The following is a 12,397-nucleotide window of genomic DNA, read 5'->3' as shown; positions in this document are numbered from 1 at the left end:
ATGTGCCTTACTCCAGAATACATCTACAATAACAAAAGTGCACAAGGAGTATATTTTAACTCATCACAAACATGTTGATCATGTAGGAAACGATGCAAAGCTGGAATAAATAATGTGGCAGAGCCAAAGTTTGCAATTTTATAAAACATTTTAAGCTCAATTGTGAAAAGCAACTTTTATATAGGGTTTTAGGATAAGAGTGCACCAAAGGGCATTTCATTACCATTTGCATGTCTGGATAAAAAAAATAGATAAATACAGAGTATATTTTTCATATTTTATTAAAACATACATGTAGACACACATTTCACTGGAATTAGTAAAAACAATTTACATATTGTCAGTCACCAGGTTAGTCATCCTGATGCACATAGAGGCATTTCTGAGCAAATGTGCAGCACAAAGCTTTCGCAAAGCAAAAAGCAGTTTTTGTCCAAAATACTTTGCTAATAAAAGTTGACATTATGTATATACACAGCAGTAGTTATTGAACATGTAATAAATGAAAAACAGCAAAGGCAAGGCTTACAGAGGAAAATATGAAGAGTTATTTTAGTGAGGATAATTCAAATATTCTACATTAGAAAAACTTTCAGTTATATAAATATTTGTACATTTCATAAGACAAATCACACAGAATTTAATATAACTAATGTTTTTGAGCAACTAGCAATGAATAAAAGTGTTGTGGGTTTCAAGCTTTTTACATAATTTCTGTTTTCATTTTTGCTGCGTTTAATGGCTGTGAATTATGTTGTTGGATGCTTTATCTACCCTTGATGAGAGGTTTCCCTTCTGCTAGTCTAAAATACAGCTCAGGACTGAGTCCCCTGCAATTAAGCCATGCCTGATAAGGTCCTTTCTTCTGTAGACACAACAAGAAATAATGGCCGAAGTGTAAAATACAGGCATTACTCCCATACATGTAAAACACAGTCTGTGAGAGGCTGCTCTCCACAGTTCTCACTTTCCACTTTTCTCTTTATAAATATGTACAACTTTTTGGTCGACATCAAAACAACTGATCATGTTGTAGCTACAATATCTGCGATTAAAGTGTAATGTGCGAAGGTCAAAGAAGTTGTACGGTTGTAATCTGCTCGATTTCCAAAAAGTGTCTAAGGTTTAGGGAATATGAGTTAGGGTTCTGTAAAATCCTTTACAGTGAGTATAAAAAGAAATTGATTTGTAAGCATTTACAGAGTAAACTATAGTTGCACTTCCAGCAACCAGTCTCTAAATCATTCCACTGCTCTGCACAGTGCACACCAGGACCACAGTAAGCACCAAAATACCATGACTGGTTGTATCGCTTCTAAACTACCCTCTACACGCTTTAAGTGAGAAAGATCTCACGACTGATCAGACACCCATAAGGAATAAAAAATGTAAACCCTTTTTTACAGAAAAAAATAAAGTCAGCCCACCAGTTATGGGCTCAACATACAGTAGAAATAGCTGGCCTTATAAAAATATAGTGATTTCTTTTTTTCAACAGTTCTAGGGTGCTGAGGTTGAGGAAAGAGGAAGGGGGGACCAGGTGTGTCTGTGAGGGTGACAGGCTGATTGAGGGTGGGTGGAGGACGGGTAGCCCCCACAGTGACAGACTGTCCCTCTCAGTGCCGGCTGCAGCGACAGCGAGCTGTCCTTAGTGGATGTTGAGGTTTCTGAAGTAGTCAAAGGTTGCTCCCAGGGCCCAGCTCGTCTCCACATTGTTTACTTTTTTGGCCAGCTGTTGAACAGAGTGACAGAAAGATCACCATTAAGAAAGTCTTTTTCCCACACCCTCAGTCAATCTGGTTTGAAAAGTACAGTGTTTAAGCCTTTTGAAGCGCTTTACAAAAAGAGCATTAGTGTTGCTTTGCATATTTTGAACCGATTTGATTTGCTCACCTGCAGCACAGTGCTGTCTTTAAAGCCAAAGCCCTCTTTTAGCAGACAAGTGATATATGTCATATCCATGCAGAGGAAGGGGCTGACTGCACGGTATTTGGTCATTTTGTTGCACACTGAGAACACAAAAAACACAAGTTTCAAACATTAACACAGGTTTCACATGACTGCAAAAAAAAAAAACTATTTTACAGAGTGTCTTTACTGCATCACAATGAGGTCTTGTTCCATGCTTTTACAAAAAAACACCCATTCAAACCCCAGTGTTACATGATTAAAAGATGGCCTTTCTGTTTTGTTTGGCTGAATAAACAGGGAGGTGCGAGGAGAACGGCGAGGGTCAGCACAAGGCTGCAGGGTGTGGGTGGGTGGCCTAGCTCACAGTTTGTGCGTTTCAGTATGTGTCAGGTGGTGTGTGGCTGTCAGGTGCCCTCCTGCTGAGGCCAGACAGACGTCTTCAGCTCAGATGCCAGCCCTGCCTGAGCCAGAGCTGTTCCTCGAGACCATGTGACAGTGTTCTCACAACACAAACAGTCTTATGTAATGCACCAACCTCGGTCCTACTTGCTAAAAATCTGCTTCTACAGGAATATTAGGAGTGTCATAAGTTGATTAGCATGGTGTGCATCGGTTAATATGTTTTATTATGATATTATTTTACAAACCACATTTATCCTATAACCTCAAGATAAAATGTACCAATTTTGGGGTACTTTAGCCAAATGTTTGTGCCCAGAAAGAGCTCAGCGATGTGATGTTTTTACAGCGTGAAATCTGTTTCATAATGTTTCAGTGGTTGGAAGACTGAAACATAAATGTAACTTGGAAAATTGTAGGTTAAGAGAAGAGCATGTAACTCTTACCTTCCTTGGCTTTCTTCTTAAAATCCCTGACTTCAATTGCACCACCTCGGCTCTCATCTGTGCAGAGAAAACATGCAACATTCAATTAGAATAGCTCATTTTGTGCAAAAGATGATCATTACCCTGAGAGATAATGGTACTGAAGGACTGTGACTGTTTGGTCTGTGCCCACTCACCTATGAGGCCAGAATCCACAGCTCGGTCGAAGTAGTAGGAGAAGGCGTAGAAGACGCTGCTGCCTTTCACTTCATACGGCTGGTGCACTATTCCTTTGATCACCCTCATGACTTCATAGTAGCACAGCTTATAGCCTGCATAGCCTGAGGTGAGGGAGAGAAAATGTAAGTGTGGTTTAGTCAAAGATTTATGCAACTTTTATTGGAAATGATGGAGTGAACAATGAGTTAAAGGTGCTTAGAGCCAGCGATGGTTGGAATGCAATGAGACGAGTCTGGAGCCTCGGTTTGAGGTCAGCCATGGGTTGAAGCTGGGGGCTCACCATATAATATACAAGGGAAGCCCCAGAAGGACGAGTTTTACACAGCCCCATGAGTATGGTCGGCTCAGTTGTGCCGGCGAAACCATGTGCTGACAAGAGCAGCAGTTAGCACGGCCCTGTTGGGCTGTCTATTTTTACCACATAATTGTGAGCGGTCCAGATCAAGCCACTCGTTACACAAAAAAAAACAACTCAGGGACAAGCCCAGCATCTTTTGGCTACTTGACTGTGGTATGGGAGTGACTGCCTTATTTGTGAAGTTAACTGACAGTTTTCTTTTCGTTTAAATACAAGGTTGACTGCAGTATAATTGTTCAAGAGGGAGGACAGAGAGAGAGAGGATGACAAAACATGCGTTTGGCGCCAAGGTTACAGAAACTTCAGCGCATAAATGTTCTCATGCAAGACTGTATCATACTGTACTCTATTGGGTTCCAGAGAGAGGGAAAGGAATGCATGGATCGCCGGATCCAAGGCACTGGGAAGGCAATCAAAACCTCAGCCTGCTTTTATCTTACCGTCTGGAATCCCGCTAACTTTGTAGGTGTCTCCTCCAAAAGTCACATCTTGTCTGAACTTCTTCGGGAGGCAGGAACTTGTGAAAATCTTCCATTCAAGACCTTGGGAAAAAAACAAAACAAGAAAACTGTTTTGCAATTGCTCACTGGTGGAATGACTGAAAGAGAAAGGTGACTAAAAGCACAAGAAGCTTACCATCAGATCCCAGTGCTCCAAGTGTTGCAAGTCGAGCTGCATACAGGCCATTTCCAAGGTAGCTGTGTGATCGTGAAACAAAATCAGTGTTCATAATCAGATCGATTTGTAGATCTTGATGAACAGAATATAATGTGTGAAAAAAGAGCATCTTTGTGTGTTCTTTACCTGTGTGTGTAGAGCTGATATGTATTTTGAAAGAGGTTGAAATTGGCAATGTAAGTCGGGGGAGCAGAATCCACTGTTTTCTGTTGGAGGAAAAGCAGTTGTTTAGTGGTTGTTTGTTTTTGGTGAAAACTGTTTTAAATTTAATCATCTCAGAATATTTGATTCACCTTTGACTTGGGAAGAAAAGTGATCTGTGTAGACCCTCCACCCAAATCCAGGATGCCCACTGTCCTCCTTGTGTTGGAGTACAAGTGACCTGTGGAAAATAAGGCCAAAGGCAAACAGGTCAACCGGAGTGAAGGAAACTTCTGCAGGTTTATTAAGAGATCAGTTTATAACTTTTACAAGCACTAGTGTCAGAAATATGTATGCATGTTTTCCCACCAAGAGGGAAAATACCCTTTTGGTTTGCTGCCTCAGGCTGATGTTTTAAATAAATCTGATGTTGTCATAATTGTGTGAAAAACTTGAGGAAATATTGCTTGTTTATGCAACCTGTTTTGGGGCCAGTGATTCAATCTCATAACCTCAGACAGGAGACAAGAGTCTCTTACAGCCGTCTTTCTGTGTACACTGGAGCCTCAGATATGGAGCCTCCTGACCACTAACACCAACATAGCAAAACACAAGTCATGTCTTACCTGTAAGGAAGTTCACTGTGACCCAAGCGAGGACTCCTAAAACAGCACAGGAAAGGAAAATGTCTGCATTAGTCTCTGTTACAGCTGGCCCTGTTCCATACAGTTAAAGCTCTTCAACCTCAAAGACTAAATTTAGAGTTGAAGATGACTTTTAGTTTCCTTTGAGGGTTATATTAAATTAGCAAAGTTGGTCTAAGACCAGCCCAGGTAATTACATTTGCCTCAGATGTCAAGTTATTGCGCTCATAAAGTGTGGATAATGACTGGTACATACTGTATGATGAAACATAGCATAGTGAGGGAGTCTTAATGAGTGATGTGGAGGATCGCACTAAATTATTGGGCGTGGAACAGAAACTCACACTGGTTTATTTATTTGTCTCTAGGACAGACCTCTTGTAAAAACAATTACGAGAGCACTTTTGTGTAAAGCATCCTCAGTAAGTGAGTCACCTGGTTGTACAATAACTGGGTCAACAAAAAAAAAACATCAACCTTTTGAGAATAAATGTTCAAAGATAACTTACCTTCATTTGTTCCATTCATGATGGAAACACTGTTGTTTGGCACAAAGAAAGGGGACTCATCAAACACGTCTCTCACCTGTGGAACAGATTCATCATTTTATATCAACATCTACTAGGCATGTGTTAAAGCTATACATTAACACAAAACTACACAGCAAAAATAAACTCATGTACTGAGGACATGGTGTGTTTCAGTTGCAGAAGACAAACTGTGCCTTCTCAGCTTTAGATTGACAGATAACTCAACCACAAGCATGGCTGGAACAGAAGCCTGGATTTAATACTTTAAATGACAAATATGGTTACTCCACACAACCCCACAACAGCTGTTTTTTTGCAACATGATAGCCACCAAATGGGCAGAGCTGCTGCCTTTTCCTTTTTTTCTGTGACACTTGTAAGCACTTAGTGGTTTCTCATCCCGTTCCGTGGCGGGACAGGCAGTGTTTGTGCCAAACTGTCTGAGGGCAGAGAGCGAGAAAGGGAGAGAGAGAAACGTGCCTCACCTCCTTCAGAATAGCAATGGCTCTGTCTTCGGGCAGCATACGCAGACCTGCTGTGGCCTTCAGGACCACTGGGGTCCTCTTCCAGTAATCCTCTGGCACTGTCTTCTTTGCGATCTTAAGCAGCTGTCGGATGGTGTTGCCGCCCTGCAGAAAAGGTGACATCAGATTGAGATTTCTCAATCACACTTCAAAATTGCAACAGTGATCAAAGTCTCTATAAAACAGTTGTGGGCAGCATCGGCACGGGACATTTTTGTGATTACACAGATTTGACATCACATCAACCCAACCAAAAGAAAACCTGTGTGGTTTTAAGTTTTGCAGAAAGTCAACAACTCTTCTACACACTTGATAATTCACAAGTTATGATACAAACAACAAGCTCACACATACCTCCTCAGGGTTGTCCTTATAAGCGGAGAGTCCAGGCTTCACTGCGTGGTACATTTCATTATCCAGAACTGGCAGCTCGACTAAAAGGAGTCAGAAGTACATGTAATTGCATATCTTCTCTTTTACAACTGGTGATATTTAGACTGCATCCTGACCCAGTTTAAGAGGTCTACTTCCTACATAGATGAGTCAGACAGGCAAATTAAAGTCCACCTCAGCTACTTTTAGAAGCTGTATTACCCGTGCGCTCTGCCTGTGCATGTTTGTCCTTACACCACACAGTGAATGACCCAACAGTACGCAGACAGAGTGGGAGCCGGCTGCATGTGCAATAGACTATCCTAGTGGTTAAGAGAAAGGAGGGGAACCGGTGCACTTACCCGGATCTTTCTGGATGAACTTGTAGATGTGGATCCTGCTGCCTGTGCTCCCTGCGTCAAACATGATCCCGAAGAAAACCCGGCTCACGTTGACGGGGGATGAGGCTTCAGGCTCCGGCTCGTGAACCAGGGGCCGGTGGAAGGGCTCAGGTGCTGGGTACACCACTTCAGGCACCGGGTTGAAAGCCTCCGGGATGGGATGGATGACCTCAGGCACCGGATGGAACACCTCGGGGATCTCTGGGTAGGTCGGGACGCGGGGTTGCGTGACTGCAGGCGCCGGGTTGGAGATCTCAGGGAGGAGGTTTTCCGCGTTGGCAGAGTGCTCCCGGTACCGGTAGAAGTGGGGGACGTATCGGTGGTGCCGGTAGTAAGTTGCCTCCGTTAAGAGGCTCTCAGAGAGGAGCCACACGGTTACAGTGAGGAGCAGGCTCGGAGCTGCCATTGTACTCGTGAAGAAGAGACAACTGGAGTTTAAAAAAAGGGGAAGAAAAAAAGTAGAGTTGAGGTGGAGAAGAAGAAGAAGCCTCGGTGGATGCTGGAGTGAAAGATTGACAGGAAGGGTGCAGAGGAGATGGAGAGAGGCAGAGTGGATGCGATGCACACTCAGGACTGTCCGGTCATCTGTTTACGTATATAAAGACATAAGGGCTTGGCATGGGGCCACGCCGGGAGCAGCCATCCACCAATCCTGTGACAGTCCATCCCAGCTCCATCAGGAGTCCCCCCTCCTCCTGGGAGCTGGAGGCTGACTACCTGCAATTGCATTTCCTTTTTTCCCTTCTTTTTTTTCTTCAGGGGACAGTATTATTTTTGGTTATGTTTTTCCCCTCCTCATCTTTACTAGTTGTTCTGGAGCCAAAAAAAAATCCCCTTAAGAAAGGAGAAAGTTTTTTTTAAAGAGGTTAAATGAATGGCTTAAGTTTAAAACACTCAAGAAATGTTCTTAAAATACCTTTTATGGGTGTATTTAAGACTTACGCAAAATCTTGCAACTCTTTGGACTTTCACAACAGCGCAAATGAAGGGTGATGCAAGTTCCCATCTGGATGTCATCCAGAGTTTTACAGATGAACTAAGATATTACAATTTTCCACTGTTTGTACCGGAATTAACCTTTACAATGTGGGTACTAGTGTGTCTTGCTTAATTTAAAATATCTCAGGTTTATGAGGTAGACAATAAATGAACTGAGGCTCACACTCCTCTTTCAGACAGAAAATGTGACTCATTTGGGGTTGTAGGTGGTTGTTTTATCACTACCTCCACTGAATCATGTTGAGTCCCTGGAATTAATTATATAAACAAAGATCCCCTTTAACCTCTTCTTAATGATCAGACAATAATCCCTACATAAAATCCACTGCAGCCTCTCACCAACCTTCTAAAATGCAAATGTGACCTGCACCCAGCTGGCATAAAAGTTAAAAGAATGTTTGCAATCATCTCACTCCCACTCATCACTGTGTTAACCGCAGCCTTTCCAAGGGAAAAATATTTGGGCAGCATGGCACGTTTCACGACAGAATGCATGAAAAGCATGAGTGGCTGTTTCTCTGCTTTAGGTGGGTGGTTGGCACAGCATCATAAACCATGCTGTCCTGCATCAGCTAATGCTGCATCATGTAATGTTACTAGATCTGGGGCAGGATGCAGATGCATGAAGGATATCCCACAGTAGAGGGGCACAGAAACTCAGAGACCTTACATGAACTGAGATTTGTACTTCACTGTGATATTTTCCACCCACTTCGTATCAACAGAAAAAAGGACAGAAACAGTGGGCGCTGGTAGTCTAGCAATGGAGGCATCCCGGGAGGACTGACCCAGCCAAGACCCCAACTTAACATGTGCTTTAAGTATGAGCCTGTTTCACCTCACGCAGCAGCAGGAGACTGAGGCAGAAACCGAGCCGTCCGCCAGCCAGCCCAGTCAGGAGGGTAAGGGGAGGGCAGAGGTCCTTCAGATGGGCACGAGAGAGTGCGGGAAGTCCACAGAGAGGACAATGTGGGGAGGGTGGGGCTTGGCACTAGTGTTCACCCATCATGCCATTCCACTCCCAGGACACTCGACTGTGCAAAGCACTGTTCCAACACTGTAATTTGGACTAAAAATATTGGACTTTCTTTCCTCCTTCCTTTTTTCTAAATACTGTGGCTACTTTTTTCAAATCCTGCGGGTAACCAGAATGGTCGTTCGCCCCTATCAAAGCGTACATGTGCAGGACCTCTCACTGACTTGTGCCTGGAGATGTCTTGGTTTCATGTTAACAGTGTGATAATGTGAGTGATAAGCCCTTAATGAAATGTCCCAAAAGAAATACCATTTTGAAGACATGTTTCGTCTGGCGTTTGCATTTTCTTTTGAAACCATTCTTGGGTGTTTTCAGACGTTTAATGTTAAGACACATCTTGTGGTTGATGTAGAAACTCATTTAGAAATAAATCAAGCTATAATCCACTATTAGATTAATTTTACTGCATGAATCACTGCATGTGTTCATTTTGAAGACACACCTAGTAATACTTTTATATTACATTATGATGTGAGGAATAGGGTCAGCCCTGAATCGTGCATGTCACACAAACTAAAATTTTACAACACAAGTTTATATTCACTCAAGATTTAATCACTTACAAATGTATTGGAAAGTCTGTATGCTGCAAAATCATGTCATGTAAAACATGCACTTCTAAAACACAGTGAGTAATGTCTCTTTACAGCATGACACAGCACACTGCAAACACAATGTTTCAAAGAGAGGTACTTTTGGTATTTTGTTTCAAGTTAACTGAAACCGTAAAGCATGAAAAGGGACCCCAGCTTTGTAATCTACACTGTGCAATATATCATTAATATGCTGCAATGTTGGCCTCAGGAATGCCATGTTTGTGGGTGTCCTACCCCAGAAAGTCTATTGAAGAGACCCAAACCTTGTCATTACAATTCCAATGATAATGACAGCTTTGAAAAGCTCAGGGTTATTTCAGTTTTCTCCTCTCACTGTCATAGTAATTACCTTTAAATTTAGTCTTCAAACTCTGTTCATGATGCCAGAGCAGAGAGCGACCCTATATGTTGCAGTTAACGGTAGCTACACCCAACACTTTTGAGATATCTCCTTTTTTGTTTAATGGATAATTTGCGCAGGACGCTCCCAGGCTCCTGCAGAAAACCAAACAAGATAACGAGGAGAATCCAGTGGTTTTGAGTCTGAATTATGACCTATGCTAACTCTACATTGTTCCTTTTTGACGAGCTCCTTTCGAAGATGTAAGCCAACGTGCATTTTCTTTGACCTTAGTGGTTTTCCCATAACTCCAGAAAACAACGATTGTGGAGATGGCAGTGAGTTACACATAGTTCTTTTCAGGACAACATGGACAATACTGTGGACAGGAGCCAAATGTTTCTCATGTCATCTTGTGGGAGGAGATCATGTGCAAACAGGTCCTGTTTGATAGAGCCCAGCATGAGAAAACTATAATTACAAGACAAGTGACAAATACAGCCAATCTGTGTCAGTCCAGAGCCTGTTGAACAGAACACACATCTAATGCTTTCTGTCCCTAACACTGATAGATAGATTGAGTAATTCATCATTAAAAACTTTACTTATAAGAGAAAATCACAATTGTTATTTTGCTATTTTGTGATATAAAAGACTAAAATGCAGCAAAAAGTTTTAGCAGCAAAAGTTCATAATGAGTAAATGCTTATTTTTCAAAGACTGAAATTGTCACATTTATGTCTGTTTTCTCTTGGAGATTTTTGGTTGTTCTTGTCTCTGTTGTGGTGTGTTAAGTTTCCAGGGTCTTTTGTTTCATGTGTTCATTTCCCTTTTGTTATGTTTGCCTTTTTTGTATACTCATGTGTATTCCTTGTCTTTGATTTCCTGTGGTCTTGATTTGGTTTTCAGTGTTTTATTTTGTAGAATATTCTTGTGTGTTAAGTTTAGTTTTACTACCTGTTGTCCTCACCTGTGTGTCTTTACTCGTTACCCAGTGTGTCTATTTGGCCTCTCCCTTCTGTGTTGGTTCATTGTGCTTGTGACGTGTGTTTGATGTGGATTCCTGTGATTCAGAGATTCCTGTGTTTCAGAGTTTTTGTTGCTTGAAGTAAGTTTGTTTTAAATCATGTAAGCAGTTTGTTGGTATTCTAAAAATATATCAATTAGTAGAGCATTAGGAAATCTGAAAACATTCCTAACAATCTCAATGTTTTATATTTTAGGAATAAACTACAACATTTCAAATGTTTACCATTTCTATAAAAGTCACCTATTCAAAAAGTCAGAACATGAACATGTTTACCATGTTTACTTTGTTGCAAAATTTCTTCCTTTAACAAAACTCTGTAAGTGTTTGGGTACTGAGGAGACCACTTCTACAGTATTTACAGTGACATGTGATCCCATTCTTGCATGATAAAGGATTTCATGGGCTAAACAGGCAAGGGTCTCCTTTGTTGTATATTTTTGTGTCATGATGCGCCAAAATTTCTCAATAGGTGATAAGCCGGGAATGCAGGCAGGTCAGTTTAGCACCCAGTCTCTTCTACAGGGAAAAACCTGTATATTGTTCAGCATCAATGGTAACTTCAGAGATGTGTAAGCTACTCATCCCAGTACCTTCATGGATGCTGGCTTTTGAATTGTGTGTTGATTACAACATGGGTGAACCCTCCCCTCTTTAGAACAGAGGATGCAGCATCCATGATTTCCAAAAACAAATGTCAAACCTTGATGTGACAACCATGTTTATATATGGTTTCCTCTTTGCAGTTTTTACCTGCATTTGTAGATCTTGTGATTAACTGTGTTCACAAACAGTGGTCTTATTTCCACTACAGTCAGTTTTTAAAGCCGTGCTCCTGAGGACCCAAAGACCACAGCCATCCAGTTTTGGTTTTGAATTTTCCTTTCAGTAGATTCTCTAAATCTTTTAATGGTATTATGTACTGTAGATGAGGAAATCCTCAAATTCTTTGCAATTTTATGCTGAGGAACATTATCCTGAAATTGTTGAACTATTTGCTCATGCAGTCTGTCAGAGAGTGGAAAGTCTCTTTCCATCCTTACCTCTGAGAGACTTTGCCTCTCTGGAATGCCTTTTTTGTACCCAGTAATCTTATAAACCTGTTGCAAATTAACCTTGCTGGGGTGATAGTCTTTTTTTAACTAAGCATTTCACAATTTTTTCAGTGTTTTGTTGTCCCTGTCCAAACTTTTTTTAAATGTATTGCTGGCAGTAAATTTAAAACCAGATATTAGAAAATTATGAACTGGAATATTACCTGACACCATCATAACATATGATTGAAACCTTGACGGACACAGTTGTCATGAGTTGAGGTTTAGTTTCTTGTGTTTCATGCCCTGGTTCCTCCCAGTGTTTATTCTGTATTAGTTATCCTTTGTCTCCCTTGTGTGTTTAGTGATCCATCTTTTGTTGTGTTTCTTAGTCTTGTCTTGCATTCTCTGTTTTATTTTGTAGTTCTGATCCCCTGTGTAGTTTTACTTCCTGTCCTTGTGTGTTTCCCTCCTTTTTGATTACTCTCATTAGTTTCACCTGTGTTCTGGGTTCCACACCTGAGTCAATTAGTTCCTCTGTGTCCCCTGTCCTGTGTTGGATCAATGTTCGTCTTTCCTGTGTTCTGTGTGTGTTTCTTATCTCAGTGTTTCCGTTTGAATTCAGTTTATTGGACATTAAAGTAAGTTTGTTTGTACCTTTTTTGTTATTTTATTATTAAATCTTTATTTTCTGCACATGGGTCCTCCTGTTCTTCCATTGTGACAATAGTGTCAGTTAAAG

General features: G+C 41.3%; 1 protein-coding gene across 1 annotated transcript; it reads right to left on the bottom strand.

The window, feature by feature from the left end:
- Positions 1–272: 272 nt before the first annotated feature.
- entpd5a (ectonucleoside triphosphate diphosphohydrolase 5a) lies at positions 273–11,976 on the bottom strand. Its single transcript, XM_034675906.1, has 14 exons — positions 11,880–11,976; positions 6,585–7,051; positions 6,205–6,284; positions 5,812–5,955; positions 5,306–5,381; positions 4,779–4,814; positions 4,305–4,393; positions 4,138–4,217; positions 3,970–4,031; positions 3,774–3,875; positions 2,933–3,076; positions 2,757–2,813; positions 1,894–2,009; positions 273–1,732 (listed from the first exon to the last, which is right to left on the bottom strand). Exons 1-14 carry the CDS (start codon positions 11,927–11,929, stop codon positions 1,649–1,651), a joined length of 1,587 nt encoding a protein of 528 aa, XP_034531797.1. The 5' UTR covers positions 11,930–11,976; the 3' UTR covers positions 273–1,648.
- Positions 11,977–12,397: the final 421 nt, after the last annotated feature.

Source organism: Notolabrus celidotus, chromosome 22 (assembly GCF_009762535.1).
Source record: "Notolabrus celidotus isolate fNotCel1 chromosome 22, fNotCel1.pri, whole genome shotgun sequence".
Taxonomy (NCBI): Eukaryota; Metazoa; Chordata; class Actinopteri; order Labriformes; family Labridae; genus Notolabrus; species Notolabrus celidotus.
This window is presented reverse-complemented; position numbering and strand designations above follow the sequence as displayed.